The sequence below is a fragment of the Papio anubis genome, chromosome 10, assembly GCF_008728515.1.
Source record: "Papio anubis isolate 15944 chromosome 10, Panubis1.0, whole genome shotgun sequence".
NCBI lineage: Eukaryota > Metazoa > Chordata > Mammalia > Primates > Cercopithecidae > Papio > Papio anubis.
The window spans coordinates 114,291,510-114,314,461 of NC_044985.1; the positions used below are offsets into that span (position 1 = coordinate 114,291,510).

Consider the following 22,952-nt stretch of genomic DNA (forward strand, 5'->3'; position numbering starts at 1 on the left):
AATCAAGGATTTAGCTGTCACGCTTCACTAACACCAAGCTTTAGCAGAATTTCTCGGTGTCCAGAAATTCATCATGACTTCCTCTTCCAAGGTCTCAATGCATACGTTATTACTAACATTCTCACCTGAACATTACGTTGGCTGGCTTATATTACAGCGTAATCCTCTAAGTACTTTATTTCTTACCCTTTTGAAGGTTGGACAGTAAATTGTGGCCTTGACTCTGCCACTAATAAACTGTGGAATTTGGTCACATGAAAGTAACTTAAGTTGGAGTAGAGGTCTTAAATTTGGGGGGGAGGTAAATGTTAAATACACATACACACATATATTTAACATATATACATATATGTATGTAGTTCCTGGATTACAAAACATTTCAACAAGATTTCTTTGGATAGGCCACCTCAAACTTATTCTTATAAGAGAATAGAAATAAATTGCATTTCAAAGTAACATTGCTTCTCGTATCAACCCCTTGATGTCACAAAGCAGGGACAGGGTCTTTGCTGCAGATGAACATGTGTCTTTCAACTCCAAATGCAGTGCTTTCTGTTGCACACCCACAGACAGTCCTTCCTCATGCCACTCTGACAATTAAAAAAAAAGATCTGCCAGGCACAGTGGCATATGTCTGTAGTCCCACTTACTCAGAAGACAGAGGCAGGAGAATCACTTGAGCCCAGGGGTTCTGGGCTGTAGTGTACTATGCCAGTCAGGTGTCCATGCTAAGTTCAGCATCAACATAGGGGATCACCAGAGTGCCTGAGGAGGTGTGAAACAGTCCAGGTTGGAAACAGAGCAGGTCAATACTTCCCTGCTGATCAGTAGTAGGATTGTGGCTGTGAGTAGGCACTGCACTGCACTCCAGCCTGAGCAACATAGTAAGACCCCATCTCTAAAAATAAATAAATAACTAATATACAAAGTAAAAGATCTTTGCTCAGCAAATACTTATTGAGCCACATCTAAAGCTATGGACGGTATACAAAGTGTGAGCCCCTTCCCAGAAGGAAGGCTGTGCTTTCATAATTACAGGCCTGGACAGGGTGTCAGTGTTCTCACAAGAGACACCTGCAGGAAGAGGTACAATAGTTCGGAGAAGAGAAAGTCATTTCTGGTTTTGAGTTTGAGGACCATTTTGTGGAACTCTTGCACTGAGGTAGGCCTAAAAAGACAAACAACTAGCAAAAATGTAGAATGGGGCATTCTACCTACAGAGAAAGGACAGCACGCAAATCTGTTCCACAGTATGTCAAGAAATTGGGAGTGATGAGGTGGCTGCATTCTCTGGACTCATTGTAGAAGTCATGAGGCCAGAGCAGGGCATTGAAATGCTTCCTTTAATCCCTGGAGAATCATGAAAAGTAATTTCCATGAAAACACCTTGAATTTGAGTTAATAGTGCGATATCCAGGTAGGAGTATTTGGAAGGCAGTCAGAAACACTAAGCTCACAAAATAAAAGCAAGAACCCATCAAATCATTCCTCTCTTTTCTTTTTTAGAAAGAATTTCTGCCAGAACCATCAAGCACAAGAAAAAAGGTGATGATCAAGTGACCTTCTGCCAATGTCTCGTCTATTATGTTGTTGATTTTCTATCTCTGTCGCCTTGCAATCTTTAAATTGACCCATCATTGTAAATTTTGATTTTATAATACGATGCTTTCACAGTTGCTGCTTTCAAACATTATTCAATGTATAAGTCCAGGGCTCATTTGAGCATCAAAGCATTTGAGATAGAGGTAGAAACAAACCTCAGAAATAGATTAAGAGACAGAACTGAACTGTATGTGTTTTTTAGTAAAGGAGCTAAATGCCATACTTTTTCTTTTTTTTTAAGAGAGAGAGTCTCGTTCTGTCACCCAGGCTGGAGTGCAGTGGTGCGATCTAGGCTCACTGCAACCTTCACCTCCCTGGTTCCAGCAATTCTTGTGCCTCAGCCTCCCCAGTAGCTGGGACTACAGGCATGTGGCATGACGCCCGGCTATTTTTTTGGATTTTTAGTAGAGATGGGGTTCCACCATGTTGGCCAGGTTTGTCTCAAACTCCTGACCTCATGTGATTTGCCCTCCTCAGCCTCCCAAAGTGCTGGGATTACAGGTATGAGCCACCATGCCCAGCGCCATACTTTCTTTAAATATAAAAGATAAGGCTGGCATTGGAAGAATAAGCATGAGTTTGAAATGCACAAAACAATGTGCCTTTGCAACCTCAACACAAACGCTGGTTGTTTTTCACTGGGTTTTCTGGATTCCATATTTTAGAAATAAATATGAAGCAAAAGTTCCCCTAGAAACATTCCATGGTCACTACACATGATCTAATGGAAAATTCCCCCTAAAATGCATATATAGCCATATGTCACCCAGGGAAGCAAACAACAAAAAACATTCTCTTCTTTTATCTTTTACTTCCACCACACACACACACACACACACACACACACACACAAACACACACACACAAACACACACACACACAAACACACACACACACACACACACGCAGTTCTTCAGGTGAAAATTTCTGAGTGGGAGGCAGAGTGCCCTGTGAGGCTGCTGACCTGGAAAATCTTCTCCGTTGTGGAGACGCCCATTGGCCCCAGCAAAGGGGCTGCACAGACCTCACTTCCATCTGTGAAGGTGAATTCTCCCTCCATGGAGGTAGTATGTGCAGTTCACAGACCAGTGGTCTTCATGCTATGTGTATTCTAAGGAAAAATGATGAGATCACTGATGCCTTCCATGGCCTCTCCAAGGCTGGGTATAAGAGAGAACCTGGCGAAGGAAGGAGATGGAAGAACTTCGATTTTCATAAGCTCTGACATGGGTGACCTTGGATATTTCTGCCATACCAGGAAGTCACAATCTTCACAAAGCTGGCTCCTGGGGCTACCTGTTCCACTGGCTTTATGACTAGAGACTCGGTGACTAGGCTCTGTATCCACTGGGTTTTCTGGAGAAAGAGACATTATTTGATATAATTATTAAAACCAAACATGTCTGCCAGCTGTCAGACAGTCAAGGCTGATGCAGTCTGGGCTAATCCATTGAGTTGGCCATCTCCCATGCCTTCATCACAGGCACCCTCTCTCCATTCCCTGAGGGCCCGCAGCTCTAGAGGTGCAATTGCCTCAGTTCTCAGAGGGTCCCCCCGGAGGGTCTATCTTCCTTCCTCTCCCCTTTGTTTCTAACACTTGTGTCACTCTCAGCACCATGTGGTAAGTGCTACTGTTGCCAGCTTTCCTGCTGATAAGTTTTTTGTTAAACCTGCTGGCGATAGCTGAGATACTCCAGGATAATAAGACGTAAAAGTCCAAGCTAATCATTTACTGGCTGTGGAAGAGGGAGAAATCTCTTGTCCCAAGTGACAATTGTGTTCATTTGTTCATGCACTTATGTATCCATTCAACAAACAACTGTGGAACCACTGCAGAGCTCCAGGTGATAGGCCTTGACCAATGAAATAATGCAAAACAAAGGAGGCCAAAAGGATGAACCTGAAGGATTCTGTCAACTTCATTGTCTTACCTGCGTGAATAACTAATGGGATGGAGTGGGAGATTCTAGGCTACTAAGATACTATACTTAACCTTAGCCAAAAGGCCTAGATTGCTTCTGGCAGGTGGTAATATGGCCACCTCTTCTATCATTGTGCCTTTGATCACACTGAGTGGTTTGTCTAAGGCCTCTCTGCCCTGAGCTACAGGTAAAAGCTGAAGCAGGCATTGTTTCATTCCACAGATACCCTAGGTCAAAGCAAGCTCTCAAGATTCAGGAGAAAGTGGAGAGGTGCTTACCTTCAGGAGAAGAGCTACAGTACTGGGGATCTTGGAGGCATTTTGTCTTCAAAGATGTGTTCCTGGAGAGCTGCAGAAAAGGGTGGAGTTCTTCCTGGGACACCTGCATGGCGTCCAGGACTCTGGGCCCTGTGATCACTGGGAGCTGTGGAGGAAGAGTCAGCTGATTCTCTTTGCAGCCTCTCTGGATGGAATGACACTTCCTTTTTTTCTTTTTTTCTTTTTTTTTTTTTTTTAACAGAGTCTAGCTCTGTCACCAGACTAGAGTGCAGTGGTGCAATCTCAGCTCATTGCAACTTCTGCCTCCTGGATTCAAGCGATTCTCCTCTCGATTCTCCTCCCTCAGCCTCCCAAGTAGCGGGGACTACTGGCGTGCACCACCACACCCAGCTAATTTTTGTATTTTTAGTAGAGACGGGGTTTCACCATGTTGGCCAGGATGGACTCGATCTCTTGACCTTGTGATCTGCCCTCCTCAGCCTCCCAAAATGCTGGGATTACAGGCGTGAGCCACTGCACCTGGACACTTCCAAATGTAGACACACATGCCTGCAGGCCCCTTGAAGTAGGAGGACCAACAGAGTTGCTCCAGCTCAGTCTCCCTGAATGGCTTCATGAAGGCCTGCCTGGGGTGTGAGAGCCAGGAAATGGCACTTGCATTGGACCAAACTGTCACTGACACACAATTTAGTGCTTTTTTATTCTTCAGTTAGATGTGCAGGCCCATAAAAGCAGACATGAAGCAAAAGAAGGGCTGTGGTATGAATCCCTTAAAAATAAAGAAGTCTGTTCGAATGTGGGGTTAATGAAAAATCACACTCAATATTATACCAATCTTTCTGTTTTTTTCAACAGAGAATACTGGAGTCTCACAACAATACCTTAGTTGACCCTTGTGTAAGTATAAATTTCCAACTATGACCCCAAAATAAGTCAGGCCTTTCTCCAGGCACACTATGTCATGACTGCCTTTCCCCGAATCATGCTCAGTCTCAGTTGGAGTATGTTGCTGTGTGTGATGAGCAGATGCAAGCCAGGTACCTGGGTCTGGGATTGGGCATCTCAGTGCAAAAGCATCCTTTTTTTTCAGTAGAAATCTTCAAATTTCCTCATTTCCCTTAGAAAGTGAGTACGGGAGACTGAACTCTAGATCACCGAGATCTCCAGAGACAAGAACTTGAAGTAGTAATGGGCAGGGCTGGCCTGCTGATTAGGGAGAAGGATCGAATGTCAGAAAATAAAAGCATTTTCAAGTAGGTGGCATGAATGGACAGGAAAATCCCGAATATCCATTCCAAGGTGCAGACAGAGCTCACTCAGCCAGAAGGAACAGGCTGAGCCAAGCTGGCGAGTTCGTGGTGTGGACTCTGTCATTAGTTCTGCAGAGGAACACACACAGGAAAAGTGAGTCTCTTATGAAGCCCCTATTGCCCGTCTTGAGGGAGGTTTAGGCTCAGTGTGCTGAGCTGGTTAGCACAAAAACCATCACCACTTGGCAAATGATGAGGCATGCTTACTCTCATTTCTTGACTGGTGCTCAATGATGTAAAAACCTGATTCCACAGGCTCCATTATCAACCAAAATCAAGGCTGTTTAGGAATAAATAAATTTCTTTGAGACAAGATCTTGCTGTGTCACCCAGGCTGGAATGCAGTGACACAATCACAGCTCACTGCAGCCTCAACCTGCTGGGCTTAAGTGATCCTCCCACCTCAGCTTCACAAATAGTCAGGACTATAGGTGCATGCCACCACATCGGCTAATTTTTTTAATTTGTTGTAGAGCCAGGGTCTCACTATGTTGCCCAGGCTTGTCTTGAACTCCTGAGCTCAAGTGAACCTCCCAGCTCCCAACCCAAGTGATCCTCTCAGCCTCCCAAAGTGCTAGGATTACAGGCATGAGCCACAGTGCTGGCCAGGAAGAAATAATTTGGTAATGATTTATTGAAAGCCAAATGTGAGGAGTGACTCAATAAAACACACCAACAAAGTTGGGAGTGTTTGGAGTTTTTTACAAATTGAAACCCCCTTTTTTTTTTAGATGGAGTCTCGCTCCATTGCCCAGGCTGGAGTCCAGTGGCACAATCTTGGCTTACTGCAACCTCCACCTGCTGGGTTCAGGCAATCCTCCTGCCTCAGCCTCCCAAGTAGCTGGGACTACAGGTGTGTGCCACCATGCCTGGCTAATTTTCTATATTTTTAGTAGAGACAGCATTTCACCATGCTAGCCAGGCTGGTTGTGAACTCCTGACCTCATGATCTGCCTGCCTCAGCCTCCCAAGGTGCTGGCATTACAGGCGTGAGCCACCACACCAGTCACAAGTTGAAATGCTTTTATAGCAGAGGTCCCCAAACTTTTTGGTGCCAGGGACCAGTTTCGTGGAAGACAGTTTTTCCACGGACCAGGATGGGGTCGGGGGCAAGGTGATTTGGGGATGTTTCAAGCATATTAAATTTATCCTGCCCTTTATTTCTATTATCACATTGTAATAGATAATGAAATAATGAAATAATTATACAACTCACCATCAAGTAGAATCAGTGGGAGCCCTGAGCTTGTTTTTCTGCAACTAAACGTTCCCATCTAGGGGTGATGGGAGACAGGGACAGATCATCAGGCATTAGATTCTCAAAAGAAGCACGCAACCTAGATCCCTTGCATGTGGAGTTTACGATAGGGTTTGTGCTCCTATGAGAATTTAATGCTGCTGCTGATCTGACAGGAGGCGGAGCTCAGGCAGCAATGCGAGCAATGGGGAGCTGCTGTAAATACAGATGAAGCATCACTCACTCACCCACCCCTAACCTTCTGCTGCGTGGCCCATTTCCTTAAAGGCCATGGATTGGCACGGGTCCTTACCCCAGCAGCTGGAAACCCCTGTTTTGTAGAAGAGGTTAGGAGAAGGGAGAGGGACTCCTCACACCAGAGCTTTCCTTTCTCATTGAAGGGTACAATACAGAAGTTACAATTATTGGATATAGATCGCAACATACAGGCTTAAATGTCTCCATGTAAGACCATCAGTAAAACTCTAAGATTCAGAAATAAGTCAGTGTCCTTTTCAGCGTCACTGGGTTATGCATTAATCACTGTGTCAACAGTTTGAGAGACTCATGATAAGATTCAGGGACAAGATTTCACCATGAATCACAAGACCTTCCTAAGGTGGGTTAATTGGAGAGCCTGTTTACTTTTAAACTAAACTGCCAAATGTGACCTGTAGATTATCACATTCCCCTTTTGATTAAAAAAAAAAAATCTTCCCATGGAAGCACTGCTGATCAATCTGGTTAGGGGGATAGATGTTCTTCATTCCTTGTCAATGGGAAGGCTTATTCCAGGGAGTCATGTCCCTTGGTGGAGGAAAAAAACCTTGTTACTGCAGCCAGGCCAGTTTGCTGACAACATGAGGTAGGTCATAACACAAGGCTACATGCTATTCTCCCGAATGATAAATCATCTCACTGGGAAATCAGTATTTTGGCCTTAGTCATTGACCTAAAGCAAGCAGAAATGCAAATGATGAGTGACTTAATAGCCAAGAAAATAAACTATGTTTATTATTGGGTTGGCACAAAAAAAGAAGTTGCAGTTTTTACCACCAGAAGTAATGGTGAAAACTGCAATTACTTTTTTGCACCAACCTAATATTATAATCACAACAACTTGAAAACCGCAATAGAATAAAGAAATTAGTCCTAAGAGTAACCAAATGAACAAGTCATCAACTTATAGTTGCTGTTGCTTGCTGAATCATCTCTAGTCTTCAGAATTTCATAATTTTACTTTTCTTGGAAGAAGTAAAACAATGAGAGATTCATAGCATCAATAATTTGAATAGTAGAAATATAATGCACACAAAAATTAAAATCAAAAAGAGAATTTGTATACTAGAGTGGGGGGGAAAAACCCTATTCCATTAGGGAGCCAACTAAGAAAGAAAATTAAATTCAGGTTCTGCTTTAGAGACTTACTATAGCCAGGAAATGATTAAGTCCAAATTGCAAGTAAATAGTAATTTTTGAAACTCAAAAACAATGGTCCGGACTAGAATCTAGTAACAACTACGCTATAATTTTCTTCTGAAAGATAATTTTTCTCTCTTCAATCTCCCTTTTCTGCCAAAGAAAAATCATAGGTCAATTTTATTTGCAATATGAGTTTTAGCCTTGTTGTGTTTGACCTGATTATTTATGTAAAAGGCAACAGGAATAGTGATTGTCCATATAGGTTCCTTTTTTTATTAGACATTTTAGATTAGACTTTTTTTTTTTTTTTTTTGAGATGGAGTCGTGCTCCATCACCCAGGCTGGAGTGCAGTGGCACAATCTTTGCTCACTGCAAGCTCCGCGTCCTGGGTTCACGCCATTCTCCTGCCTCAGCCTCCTGAGTAGCTGGGACTACAGGCACCCGCCACCACTCCTAGCTAATTTTTTTTGTAGTTTTAGTAGAGACGGGGTTTCACCGTGTTAGCCAGGATGGTCTCATTCTCCTGACCTCATGATCCAACCGCCTCAGCCTCCCAAAGTGCTAGGATTACAGGTGTGAGCCACCGCACCCAGCCTAGATTAAACTTTTAAAAGCTTCTTCAGGATAGAAAGCCAAGTCAAGGATTTATCATCAAATCGTGCCTCTACTACTTGTAATAATTTGGTAAATTCCTCCTTTCTTGAAGTCCTCCAAATACCTCAAAGTTTCTGGGCGTGTCAGGAAGGGACATTACTTAACACGAGGTCAAAACACCTACAAGGGATTGCAGTACATTGAGCTCCATAGAGACAGTGCTGGGGTAAGTGAGAGCTGTACAGGCACTGGGCGACTCTGTACCTTGCTGAGGAAAAATAACTAAACATGGGCAAAGGAGATCCTAAGAAGCTGAGAAGCGAAATGTCATCATATGCATTTTTTGTGCAAACTTGTCAGGAGGAGCATGAGAAGAAGAACCCAGATGCTTCAGTCGACTTCTCAGAATTTGTTAAGAAGTGCTCAGAGATGTGGAAGACCATTTTTGCTAAAGAGAGAGGAAAATTTGAAGATATGGCAAAGGCGGACAAGGCTGGTTATGAAAGAGAAATGAAAACCTGTATCCCTCCTAAAGGGGAGAAAAAAAAGTTCAAGGATCCCAGTGCACCCAGGCGTCCTCCTTTGGCCTTTTTCGTGTTCTGCTCTAAGAATCGCCCAAAAATCAAAGGAGAACATCCTGGCCTGTCCATTGATGATGTTGTGAAGAAACTAGCAGAGATGTGGAATAACACTGCTGTAGCTGACAAGCAGTTTTATAAAAAGGTGGCTGCGAAGCTGAAGGAAAAATACAAAAAGGATATTGCTGCATATCGAGCTAAAGGAAAGCCTAATTCAGCAAAAAACGGAGTTGTCAAGGCTGAGAAAAGCAAGAAAAAGAAGGAAGAGGAAGAAGATGAAGATGAAGAAGAAGATGATGATGAATAAGTTGGTTCTAGCGCAATTTTTTTCTTATCTACAAAGCATTTAAGCCACCTGTACACAACTCACTCCCTTTAAAGAAAAAAACTTAAATGCAAGACTGTGTAACATTTGTTTTTAAACTGTACGCTGTCTTTTTTTGTATAGTTAACCACTACCGAATGTATCTTTAGATAGCCCTGTCCTGGTGGTATTTTCAATAGCCGCTAACCTTGCCTGATACAGTATGGGGGCTGTAAATTGGCATGGAAATTTAAAGCAGATTCTTGTTAGTGCACAGCACAAATTAGTTTTATATGAGGATGGTAGTTTTTTCATCTTCAGTTGTCTCTGATGCAGCTTATATAAAATAATTGCTGTTCTGTTAACTGAATACCACTCTGTAATTGCAAAAACAAAAAACAAACAAAAAAAAACAGTTGCAGCTGTTTTGTTGACATTCTGAATGCTTCTAAGTAAATAAAATTTTTTTAAAAACTCTGTGAGGGAACTGTGTAGACAAGGTACCAGGTCGGTCTTCTTCCATGTCTATTGGTTCTACAAAGCCAATCTCAATCCCTCAAAACAATGTTGTCATACTTGAAAATACGACACTCTAGTCAAAGCCTTGGTAAAATAATCAGTGTTTCCAATCTGTCCTGTTACAAAAGAAACAGATTATTATTGAATTTATGCAAATAACCATTGCCATAAGAATGTTTTCTTGAGTACTCAAAAACGTAGTAAAGACAATACAGGAATTATCTTAATAAAAATAAGTTTTGGGCCAGGCGCGGTGGCTAACACCTGTAATCCCAGCACTGTGGGAGGCCAAGGCAGGCGGATCACCTGAAGTCAGAAATTTGAGACTAGTCTGGTCAACATGGTGAAACTCTCTCTACTAAAAATACACAAAAAATTAACCAGGCATGGTGGCATGTGCCCGTAGTCTCAGATACTCGGGAGGATGAAGCAGGAGAATCGCTTGAGCCCAGAAGGCAGAGGTTACGGTGAGCCAAGACTGCACCACTGTACTCTAGCCTGGGCAACAGAGTGAGACTCCATCTCAAAAAAAAAAAAAAACTTTTAAAAAGAAAGAGATTTTAGAATTAAAAATCAGTACCTCTTTTAATTTTATTGAAAGCAAAGCAATATTTTAAGCAAATCTTGTTCTAACATAGGGGACCAAATTTTTTGGTTTTTATCAGTGTAGTTTTAATATCAAATCTCAATCTTTAGAAAGACTTATAATTTCCTTTTCATTGTAGCTAACTTGATCATATACAAAATTTATTTCATAGGGTTTCTTTTCACAAACCTTATTATGACTTAGACTGTTTATGAAATGCTTGGACTTTTTGCTTTTGTCTGTACTTTCTTAAATAACTAGACATTTTACTTTAGAACAAAAAATTTACTATACAAGACTTTTTTCTCATGTAAAATTATTCTCTTTTAACCTATCTTACCAAAAATATTCATAACTTTTTTCACTTTTCTCTCTCCTTCTTACTGGTTCCTTTCTATATTGCTCCTTACTTTAAAACAACCTTAAATAACCTCTGAATTAAACACAATTACTTTTTCTCAGAAAGAACATATTTTTATGCCTTCTTACAATTTTCTGTCATTAAAAACACATCTTACTTTTTTGACACATTTTAAATGTAGAATTATATATATTAATTAGAATGTTTAAACTTTCAGTAACTTTAAATTTTATTGAAAACCTAGGAAACAAGAAATCTTGAATTGTCTGTCACATGACTGTATCTTACAAATGAGAACTCTTTTATAATTTTTAGAAACATTTTCTCACAACAAAAACATTTTTTATCTTAATTGGAATTGACCTAGATGTTTAATGAGCATCTATTTTTGAGTTTAATTTAGCAAAACTTTAAGATTTTAAATTACATTAAAAGTTTATATATGTTTATCCCATTTACATTTACTTTATTTATTTTTAACAGTTTACCTAGATTACTTATGAAAACTGATATATTAGACAAAGCTAGTCATCATTTCAAGTTATTTTCCTGTCAACCAATTTTATAGCCTGTGAATATCAGATGTTCACTTAAGAAAGAACCTTAAAGTTAAATATATGAGTATTTTGCTGATAACTCAGAAGATAGTTGTTTTTATTAAAGCAAAAATATTTAATCAGTCATACTTATCAAAAGATTTATTCAAGTCATGTGAACTTAGATATTTGGGACTACTAATTCCTGAGCATTAATGTATTTATAAGTCAATCTGGTACTACATAGAGATTTTATAGCTCTGCTTTTAAAATTCTGGTCATGAATCAGGTAAATTTCACTAGTTTAAAAGGAGAGTTGAATTACATTGTGCCTTTCAAAATGGTACAAGTTAAAGTTATCTGTCCTGCATGACCGAAGCCCTTACTGAGTGTAGCAAATTTATATGTTAAAGCACAGAGAAAGAATGTAATCCTTCCATAAAGCTAATGAAGTTTTACATCTCCAAGGGACTGTGAAGTCCAGCAGGGCATTTAAAGAGTATTATCTGATACCAGATAAAGGGTTTAATTGGGTTTACTTCCACTTTAATGGGGGTGGTTGAATACGTTTTACCAATGTCAGCAGGAGATTGGGAACATAAATGATCCAGCAAAACTTGCAATAACTCATCAGTGTCATTCGTCAGTCTTGGGTCAGAAAAAAATGTTGGTGATAATTGTGATCATTTTAATTGTTTCATTTTCATTCTTTAGTTGTTCTGTTTGCTCCTTCTGTTCCAAATGTAAATATGTTTTCCCCCTTTTGAGAGAAGGAAATGTGTGTATTGTGACATTGCAAAAATCTCTACCTAAGAGACAGATGGGAGCCAAGACGACAAGTAGAAAGGAATAAATTCATTTAAGAAAGAATATGAAGGCACAGGGGTAGAAGGAGGAGAAGCAATTGGAATGAAAGGGAGAAAGCTTTTGAAGTCTTTTTCAAATCAGAAATAGTGTGAGATAGCCTTTTGCTTATCTCTTCAATGAAGGCCATTTTTTCCCCCAGGATTTCTTTTAGGAGCATCTCACTGCTATTGGAAGTAAGTCAATTTGTCTGGTTCTAAAACCAGCTTTTTCCAATTGTGCATGGCAATACATCAGCTTAGGCATTTTCAAAAGATCCCCATTTTGGCCAGTGCTGCTTATGACCATCCTGGGTTACATGGGTCCACTTATCTAAGTATTTGCAAGAAGAAGGACCCTAAGTGTTGCATATCAAATCAGCTGGTGCTGTTTCCCATCTTGGTTGTTTTGAATGAAACAAGTAATATAGTGGATCAAGTGTGGTGGTTTTGAATTTTTGTTCCCCAAAATTTCACTCAATAGGCTGAAAAGATTCTCTTACATGTCTCTGATTCCAAAGTCACCTCCAAAGAAGTTTCAGGGTATTCATGGGCAAGAGATAATCAGTTTTTATGAAGCCTGCCAGCTGAGCAAAAAGTTAACAGTGTAGGGATTTTCCTATGAGACTGCTCCATGTTGTGGGGGTATGCCCTGACACCTCTGCTGTTTTGGGTTTCCTAAAAATCACTTGGTTGTAGACAGAGAAGGTTTCTTAACTTCAGAGCAAGAGTGCCCTCCCTCATGCACTCAAAAAGGAGAAAGCTAAGGAAAGGTTGTCCCATTCAAAACCTTGAGAGAAACAATTCACAGAGCTCCTATTTTATGCTACCCTAGGATTCAACAAAAACTCCTGTCTAGTCAAGGAGAAAACCAGCTTCAAAAAACCAGAACTTCCACCACGATGAGAAGTTCATTTATTTTGGGAGGAACTCGTCTGCAACACCCAGCCAGGGCATCCAAGTTCAGGAACACAATGTGTTATGTGTTCATTACCAGTACCTGCACAAAGGTTGGAAGCCACTCTATGTGGTCCAGGGAGGTCACTCCAAATTCTGCCAACTACACTAGAATGTTGACCAAAATTAAGCCTGTTGAGAAAGGAAGAATTTGAAAATGGTTTATTGAAAGCCAAATGTGAGGATCAATCCAAGAAAACACACCAACAAAGTTGAGAGTGTTCCAGAGTCTGTTACAAGTTGGAATGATTTTATAGGTAGAGTCAGGAGAAGGAAGAGGGACTCCTCACACCAGAATTGTCCTTTCTCATTGAAGGATACAATAGAGAGGTTACAATCGTTGGATACAGATTGCAACATACAGGCTCAAATGTCTTCATACAAGACAATCAGTAAAATTTTATGATTCAGAAATAAGTCCACACCCTTTTCAGGGTCAGTGGGGTATGCATTAATCAGTGTGTCAACAACTTGAGGATCTCATCATGAGATTCAGGAACAGGATTTCACCATGAATCACAAGACCTTCCCAAGGTAGGTTCATTTGGAAGCCTGTTTACTTTTAAATTAAACTGTCAAAAGTGGCCTGTAGGTTTTCACTATCCTTTCTCTGCTTGCCATGTGGATGCAGAGAAAAGGGGGTCAGCCATACTTGAAACTTACCCAATTGTCCTATAGAACTGATGTTTATAGTTTCTTTTGAATAAACGTGAAACTTGACCCCCCCCGTTTTGAAACCTCAGAAAGTTTCATTTGTCTTATCTGAGGTCCTTTCTCAGGAAACCAACTATCAGGCCTCTCAAACTGCATCAAGGAACTGAAATACACCAGGTCACCACATCCGGACAATGCAACCCAGATAACTCACCCCCAATGGCTGCCTAACTGACTACCTGCTTCTTGTTGACATACTCCTCTTCTTTACCCCTAATTCCTGCTTTGCTGCATGTAGTTATATTTCTTCCCTATAAACCCCTAATTTTAGTCAGTTACAGAGATGGATATGAGACTGATCTCCCATCTCCTCAGCTGCAGCACCTGATTAAAGCCTTCTTCCTTGGCAATACTTGTTGTCTCAGTGATTGGCTTTCTGTGCAGCGAGCAGCTGGACCTGGATCAGGGTGTTTCAACAACAGATTTTGGTTTCCTGACAGTAAACATGTTGTTTGTGGCTTGGCTGCCATGGGCCACAAGTCTCAGAGGCCCTCCTAAGCAGCTGCCCACCCAGTTTTGACTGGAGGTGAGTTTTGGATTCTCTCTGGCCCTGCTGCTATGTGCCCAAACCACATTCCTGATTGCCTAGGAAGTATAGCCTTTGAAATTCTACATCTGCATCTGGATAGATGAGTGTCCTTTGTGGGCCCAGACAGCAATATCTGCTCTTCTCTACTGGGGAACATTTTAAAGGAATTTCCATTTGCAGGTTGAAAAATCCCAAATGACTGAGAAAGGGAAGCATCCTGACTGTTTTGATATGGACTTTCTTGATGGCTTGTTTGTAATTGTGTGTGTGTTCCAGCAACTGAGTGTTCATTGCAGGTACCAGAGAGTGGGATTGGCTCCTTTTGATTTGGGAAATTCCAAAGGAATTTCTGTTTGCAGCTTGAAAAAGCCCAATCAATGCAGAGAGGAAAACACCCTGACTACTTTAGTTGGGACAGTCTTGGGGCTTGTTTGTTGTGGCAGCAGATGGATCATTGTGTTTTGGTGATTGTGTGTGTGTCAATATAGTCATGGTAAATTAGATTTTGATAAACTGATATTCTTTCATAATACTGTTTTCCCCAATATTCTTTGGAATCTGGAGTTTATTCCTAAATGAGAAAGTGGGATGGAGTTCCATGTAACCAGGCTTTTAAGCTGCTATTCTAAGCAGAGTTGGTCCTGCTTAGTGTGTGATGTTCTCCTTTAGTGCTTTTTGGCCCCAGTGTTCTATTTTTTCTTCTTTTTTTTTTGAAACAGAGTCTCACACTGTCATAGTTAAAGCTCTTAGTCTTGATGAAGGTGAATTAGTAAATTAAGAAGTGTTGTGAAGAAATACATTGGCACTCCAAGATGGCCAAATAGGAACAGCTCCAGTCTGAAGCTCCCAGCAAGCCTGAAGCAGAAGATAGGTAATTCCTGCATTTCCAACTGAGGTACCTGGTTCATCTTATTGGGACTGGTTGGACACTGGGTGCAGACCACAGAGGGTGAGCTTAAGCGGGGTGGGGTGTCACCTCACCCAGGAAGCACAAGGGGTTGGAGGATTTCCCTTTCCTAGCCAAGGGAAGCCGTGACAGACTATCAGTCTGGTTAACGGTATACTGGAGAAATGGCACACTCCTGACCAAATACAGTGTTTTTCCCAAAATCTTAGCAACTGGCAGAACAGGAGATACACTCCCGTGCCTGACTTGGCAGGACCTATGCCCACAGAGCCTTGCTCAGTGCTTGCGCAGCAGTCTGAGATCAACCTGCAATGCTGCCGATTGGAGGGGGGAGGGGCGTCCACCACTGCTGAGGCTTGAGCAGCTCACAATGTAAATAAAGGCATGGAAGCACGAACTTGGCAGAGCCCACCGCAGCTCAGCAAGGCCTACTGCCTCTGGGATTCCACCTCTGGGAGCAGGGCATAGTAGAACAAAAGGCAGCAGACAGCTTCTGCAGACTTAAACATCCCTGTCTGACAACCCTGAAGAGAGCAGTCGTTCCCTCAGCAAGACATTCAAGCTCTGAGAATGGAGCATCCTCAAGCAGGTCCCTGATCACTGTGTAGCCTGACTGGGAAACACCTCCCAGTAGGGGCTCACAGACACCTCAAACAGGCGGGTGCCCTTCTGGGATGAATCTTCCAGAGGAAGGATCAGGCAGCAATATTTGCTGTTCTGTAGCCTCTGCTGGTGATACCCAGGCAAACAGCATCTGGAGTGGACCTCCAGCAAACTCCAACAGACCTGCATCTGAGGGGTCTGATTATTAGAAGGAAAACTAACAAACGGAAAAAAAAATAGCACCGACAACAAAAAGGGCATCCACACCAAAACCCCATCTGTAGGTCACCAACATCAAAGACCAAAGGTAGATAAAACCACAAAGATCGGGAGAAACCAGAGCAGAAAAGCTGAAAATTCCAAAAAATAGAGTGCCTCTTCTCCTCCAAAGGATTGCAGCTCCTTGCCAGCAAGGAAACAAAACTGGAAGGAGAATGAGTTTGATGAGTTGACAGAAGTAGGCTTCAGAAGGTCAGTAACAACAAACTTCTCCAAGCTAAAGGAGCATGTTCTAACCCAATGCAAGGAAGCTAAAAACTTTGAAAAAAAGTTAGATGAATGGCTAACTAGAATAAATTGGATAAACAGTGTAGAGAAGACATTAAATGACCTGATGGAGCTGTAAACCATGGCATGAGAACTTCGTGATGCATGCATAACCTTCAATAGCTGATTCAATCAAGTGGAAGAAGGGATATCAGTGATTGAAGATCAAATTAATGAAATAAAGCAAGAAGACAAGATTAAAGAAAAAATAATGAAAAGAAATGAACAAAGCCTCCAAGAAATATGGGACTATGTGAAAAGACCAAACCTACATTTGATTAGTGTACCTGAAAGTGATGGGGAGAATGGAATCAAGTTAGAAAATACTCTTCGGGATATTATCCAGGAGAACTTCCCTAACCTAGCAAGAAAGGCCAACATTCGAATTCAGGAAATACAGAGAACACCACAAAAATACTCATCGAGAAGAGCAACCACAAGACACATAATTGTCAGATTGACCAAGGTTCAAATGAAGGAAAAAAATGTTAAGGGCAGCCAGAGAGAAAGGTCGGGTTACCCACAAAGGGAAGCCCATGAGACAAACAGCAGATCTCACAACAGAAACCCTACAAGCCAGAAGACAGTGGGGACCAATATTCAACATTCTTAAAGAAAAGAATTTTAAACCCAGAATCTCATATCCAGCCAAACTAAGCTTCAAAGGGAAGGAGAAATAAAATCCTTTACAGACAAGCAAATGCTTAGAGATTTTGTCACCACCAGGTCTGCCTTACAGGAGCTCCTGAAGGAAGCACTAAACATGGAAAGGAACAACTGGTACCAGCTACTGCAAAAACATGCCAATGGTAAAGTCCATCGATGCTATGAAGAAACTGCATCAATTACCAGGCAAAATAACAAGCTAACATCATAATGATAGCATCAAATTCAAACATAACAATATTAACGTTAAATGTGAGTGGGCTAAACATCCCAATTAAAAGACACAGACTGGCAAATTGGATAAAGAGTCAGGACCCATCAGTGTGCTGTATTCAGGAGACCCATCTCACATGCAAAAAACACATAGGCTCAAAGTAAAGGGATAGAGGAAGATCTACCAAGCAAGTGGAAAGCAAAAAAAAAAAAAAAAAGCAGGGGTTGCAATCTTAGTCTCTGAAAAAACAGGCTTTAAACCAACAAAGACCAAAAAAGATAAAGAAGGCCACTACATAATGGTAAAGGGATCAATTCAACAAGAAGAGCTAGCTATCCTAAATATATGCACACAATACAGGAGGACCCAGATTCATAAAGCAAGTCCTTAGAGACATACAAAGAGACTGAGACTCCCACACAATAATAACGGGAGACTTTAACACCACACTGTCAATATTAGACAAATCAACAAGACAGAAGGTTAACAAGGATATCCAGGAATTGAACTCAGCTCTGCACCAAGTGAACCTAATAGACATCTACAGAACTCTACACCCCAAATCAACAGAATATGCATTCTTCTCAGCACCACATCGCACTTACTCTAAAAATGACCACATAATTTGTAGTAAAACGCTCCTCAGCAAATGTAAAAGAACAGAAATTGCAACAAGCTGTCTCTCAGACCACAGTGCAATTAAATTAGAACTCAGTATTAATAAACTACTCAAAACTGCACAACTACATGGAAACTGAACCACCTGCTCTTGAATGACTACTGGGTAAATAATGAAATGAAGGCAGAAATAAAGATATTCTTTGAAACCAATGAGAACAAAGATACAACGTACCAGAATCTCTGGGACACATTTAAAGCAGTGTGTAGAGGGAAATTTGTAGACCTAAATGCTCACAAGAGAAAGGAGGAAAGATCTAAAATCAACACCCTAACATCACAATTAAAAGAACTAGAGAAGCATGAGCAAAGATATTCAAAAGCTAGCAGAAAGCCAGAAATAACTAAGATCAGAGCAGAACTGAAGGAGATAGAGACACACACACAAAAAAAAAAACATCAAAAAAGCAATGAATCCTGGAGCTTGTTTTTTGAAAAGATCAACAAATTAGATAAACCACTAGCAAGACTAGTAAAGAAGAAAAGAGAGAAGAATCAAACAGATGCAATAAAAAATGATAAAGGGGATATCACCACCAACCCCACAGAAATACAAACTACCATCAGAGAATACTATAAATGCCTCTACGCAAATAAACTAGAAAATCTAGAAGAAATGGATAAATTCCTGTACACATACACCCTCCAAACCAGGAAAAAGTTGAATCTCTGAATAGACCAATAACAGGTTCTGAAATTGAGGCAATAATTAATAGCCTGCCAACCAAAAAAATCCAGAACCAGATGGATTCACATCTGAATTCTACCAGAGGTACAAAGAGGACCTGGTACTATTCTTTCTGAAACTATTTCAATCAATAGAAAAAGAGGGAATCCTGCCTAACTCATTTTATGAGGCTACCATCATTCTTATACCAAAGCCTGGTAGAGACACAACCAAAAAAAAGAGAATTTTAGGCCAATATCCCTGATGAACATCGATGCGAAATCTTCAGCGAAATACTGGCAAACCGAATCCAGCAACACATCAAAAAGCTTATCTACCAAGATCAAGTCAGCTTCATCCCTGGGATTCAAGGCTGGTTCAACATACACAAATCAATAAACGTAATCCATCACATAAACAGAACCAAAGGCAAAAAACACATGATTACCTCAATAGATGCAGAAAAGGCCTTTGACAATATTCAACAGCCTTTCATGCCAAAAACTCTCAATAAACTAGGTATTGATGGAACATATCTCAAAAATAATAAGAGCTGTTTATGACAAACCCACAGCCAATATCATGCTGAATGGTCAAAAACTGGAAGCATTCCCTTTGAAAACTGGCACAAGACAAGGATGCCCTCTGTCACCACTCCTCTTCAACATAGTGTTGGAAGTTCTGGCCAGGGCAATCATGCAAGGGAAAGAAATAAAGGGCATTCATTTAGGAAAAGAGGAAGTCAAATTGTCTCTGTTTGGAGATGACATGATTGTATATTTAGAAAATCCCATTGTCTCAGCCCAAAATCTCCTTAAGTTGATGAGCAACTTCAGCAAAGTCTCAGGATATAAAATCAATGTGCAAAAATCACAAGCATTCCTATACACCAATAACAGAGAAACAGAGAGACAAATCATGAGTGAACTCCCATTCGCAATTACTACAAAAAGAATAAAATAACTAGGAATCCAACTTGCAAGGGATGTAAAGGACCTCTTCAAGGAGAACTACAAACCACTGCTCAACAAAATAAAAGAGGACACAAACAAAAGGAAGAACATTCCATGCTCATGGATAGGAAGAATCAATATCGTGAAAATGCCCATACTGCCCAAGGTAATTTAGAGACTCAATGCTATCCCCATCAAGCTACCAATGACTTTCTTCACAGAATTGGAAAAAACTACTTTAAAGTTCATATGGAACCAGAAAAGAGCCCACATAGCCACGACAATCCTAAGCAAAAAGAACAAAGCTAGAGGCATCAGGCTACCTGACTTCAAACTATACTACAAGACTACAGTAACCAAAACAGCATGGTACTGGTACCAAAAACAGACATCTAGACCAATGGAACAGAACAGAGGCCTCAGAAATAACATCACACATCTACAACTATCTGATCTTTGACAAACCTGACAAAAACAATAAATAGGGGAAAGGATTCCCTATTTAATAAATGGTGCTGGGAAAACTGGCTAACCATATGTAGAAAGTTGAAACTGGATCCCTTCCTTACTCCTTATACAAAAATTAATTCAAGATGGATTAGAGACTTAAATATTAGACCTAACACCATAAAAACCCTAGAAGAAAATCTAGGCAATACCATTCAGTGCATAGGCGTGGGCAAAGACTTCATGACTAAAACACCAAAAGCAATTGCAACAAAAGCCGAAATAGACAAATGGGATCTAATTAAACTAAAGAGCTTCTGCAGAGTAAAAGAAACTATCATCAGAGTGAACACGCAACCTACATAATGAAGAAAATCTTTGCAATCTACCCATCTGACAAAGGGTTAATATCAAGAATCCACAAAGAACTTAAGCAAATTTACAAGAAAAAAACAAGCCCATCAAAAAGTGGGCAAAGGATATGAACAGACACTTCTCAAAAGAAGACATTTATGCAGGCAACAAACATGAAAAAATGCTCATCACCACTGGTCATCAGAAAAATGCAAATGAAAACCACAATGAGATACCATCTCACACCAGTTAGAATGGCGATCATTAAAAAGTCAGGAAACAACAGATGTTGGAGAGGATGGGGAGAAATAGGAACCCTTTTACACTGTTGGCAGGAGTGTAAATTAGTTCAACCATTGTGGAAGACAATGTGGCAATTCCTCAAGGATCTAGAACTAGAAATACCATTTGACCCAGCCATACCATTACTGGGTATACACCCAACGGATTATAAATCATGCCACTATAAAGACACATGCACACATATGTTTATTGTGGCACTATTCACAATAGCAAAGACTTGGAACCAACCCAAATGTCCATCAGTGATAGACTGGATTAAGAAAATGTGGCACGTATACACCATGGAATACTATGCAGCCATAAAAAAGGATGAGTTCATGTCCTTTGCAGGGACACAGATGAAGCTGAAAACCATCATTCTCAGCAAACTATCACAAGGACAGAAAACCAAACACCGCATCTTCTCACTCATAGGTGGGAGTTGAACACATGGACTGTGAGAACACATGGACACAGGGCAGGGAACATCACACACCAGGGCCTGTAGGGGGGTGGGAGACTGGGGAAGGGATAGCGTTAGGAGAAATACCTAACATAAATGACGAGTTGATGAGTGCAGCAAACCAACATGGCACATGTATACCTATGTAACAAACGTGCACGTTGTGCACATGTACCCTAGAACTTAAAGTATATTAAAAAAAGAAAAAAGAAAAATAAATAAATTTTTAAAAAAAGAAATACATTCGCAGTTTGGCAGTTCTTTTTTCAATATAATTAAGCATGAAGCCAGATGTAGTGTGGGGCCAAATATCACATACATGCTTGCATTGCTTCACATTCTACCGGCTATTCTGCATAGATGGTACTAGCACTAAAGTACTTGCTAGTTACATACCTAAAGTGAGTTTCTCAATTGTACAAAACATATAGTACATGTGGTGGACCTAAGGACATTTAATTGTGTATCAGGAACAAAATATTCATCATATGTTTTTAGGCTCTGAGTAATACTATAGCCTCCAAGGTAAACTGAGTAGAAGAAAAATTGGAGGTTGGTTTCCTGTTTATTTGTTTTTGCTTCTAATTTTCATGTATTTTCTGTTCTCCTTTGGCTTTTACTTATATATACATATATAAAATTTATGTTTTTTAGTTTCTAATGGAAGGCTTTTATTTGGTTCTATGAATAGTCATTTTGTTTCCTATGCATTTCCAACAATTCATTATTTTCTCTATTTATCCAAACTTCCCAATCTACCTTTGTCAAGCCTCCAAAAATTAGTAGAGGACATCAACCATTTAAAATTTGATAGTTTTGCTTACTTCTAATGATCTAGAGGGCTGTAAGAGCTTTAAGATTCCTAGCAAAATAAATAAATAAATAAAAGACATATAAGTTCTGAAAAGTAATAGCACATTTTTTATTTTGTTATTTGAAAAGTAGGTGAGAACAGAAATGTTTAAATGGTGTTTATTTCCAAGGTAATTTAATTCAATCAATAATTTGAGTTGGTTTCAGATCTTTTCCTTTAATGAGGAAAAACTGTGATACAGATACAAAGTGTTAATGTCACAAAATATTGGCCTATCCTTAAGGAAATTATACTAATTGGGATTTCTCTCAAATTACTTTAGTTATCTTTACCATTATTAAAATTAAGTGACATTCACTTGGATTAAGTAGTAATAAAAAAAGAAGATGTGAGACTAGTGAGTTTTGATCCCAAGCCTTCTATCACTGTTGAGTCTTTCATGTGTGTACTTGAAAACAAAATATCCACAAGTGTTTCACTGATTTGAAGAGTCTAGTGGTGAATGTTACCTAATCAGTTGTCAGTACCGTAACTGATAAGAAAGTTACCTAATTAGTTGTCAGTACTATATTACCAGTCATGGAAATGTATGCTAGTGCTCTTTTATTTTTACTTTTATTTATTTATTTTTTGAGATGGAGTCTCGCTCTTTCACCCAGGCTGGAGTGCAGTGGCGCGATCTTGGCTTACTGCAACCTCTGCCTCCTGGGTTCAAGCAATTCTCCTGCCTCACCCACCCGAGTAGCTGGAATTATAGGCACCCACCACCACACCCAGCTAATTTTTGTATTTTTAGTAGAGACGAGGTTTCATCATGTTGGCCAGGCTGATATCGAACAACTAACCTCATGTGATCCACCTGCCTCTGCCTTCCAAAGTGCTGGGATTACAGGCGTGAGCCACCACGTCCGGCCCTGAAGCTCTTTTAAAATAGCTAAAAAGAAATTACTGTGTATGTGCTTAATCTCACTTTGTCCCTGTTTTGTTGCATAGTATCTAAATAAAAGGATATTATTTATCCTCATGCTAAATTTCCAAAACTGATATTTACATTTACCATTTTTTA

The 22,952-nt window shown here is 40.2% G+C and overlaps 1 protein-coding gene across 15 annotated transcripts in view; it reads left to right on the plus strand.

Annotated features, from left to right (window-relative positions):
• Positions 1 to 22,952, plus strand: part of SP100 (SP100 nuclear antigen) — a 121,613-nt gene that overhangs the window by 89,340 nt on the left and 9,321 nt on the right. For 10 of the 15 annotated variants that reach the window (XM_021924085.2, XM_021924084.2, XM_021924078.2 and 7 more), the window contains 2 exons: positions 1,507 to 1,545; positions 4,658 to 4,699. In XM_021924085.2, coding sequence (XP_021779777.2) covers positions 1,507 to 1,545; positions 4,658 to 4,699 — 81 coding nt within the window. Of the gene's footprint in view, positions 1 to 1,506; positions 1,546 to 4,655; positions 4,700 to 8,478; positions 9,726 to 15,011; positions 15,900 to 22,952 lie in introns of those variants that run through there. The other 5 variants (XM_021924079.2, XM_021924083.2, XM_031651588.1 and 2 more) reach the window with 5 other exon arrangements.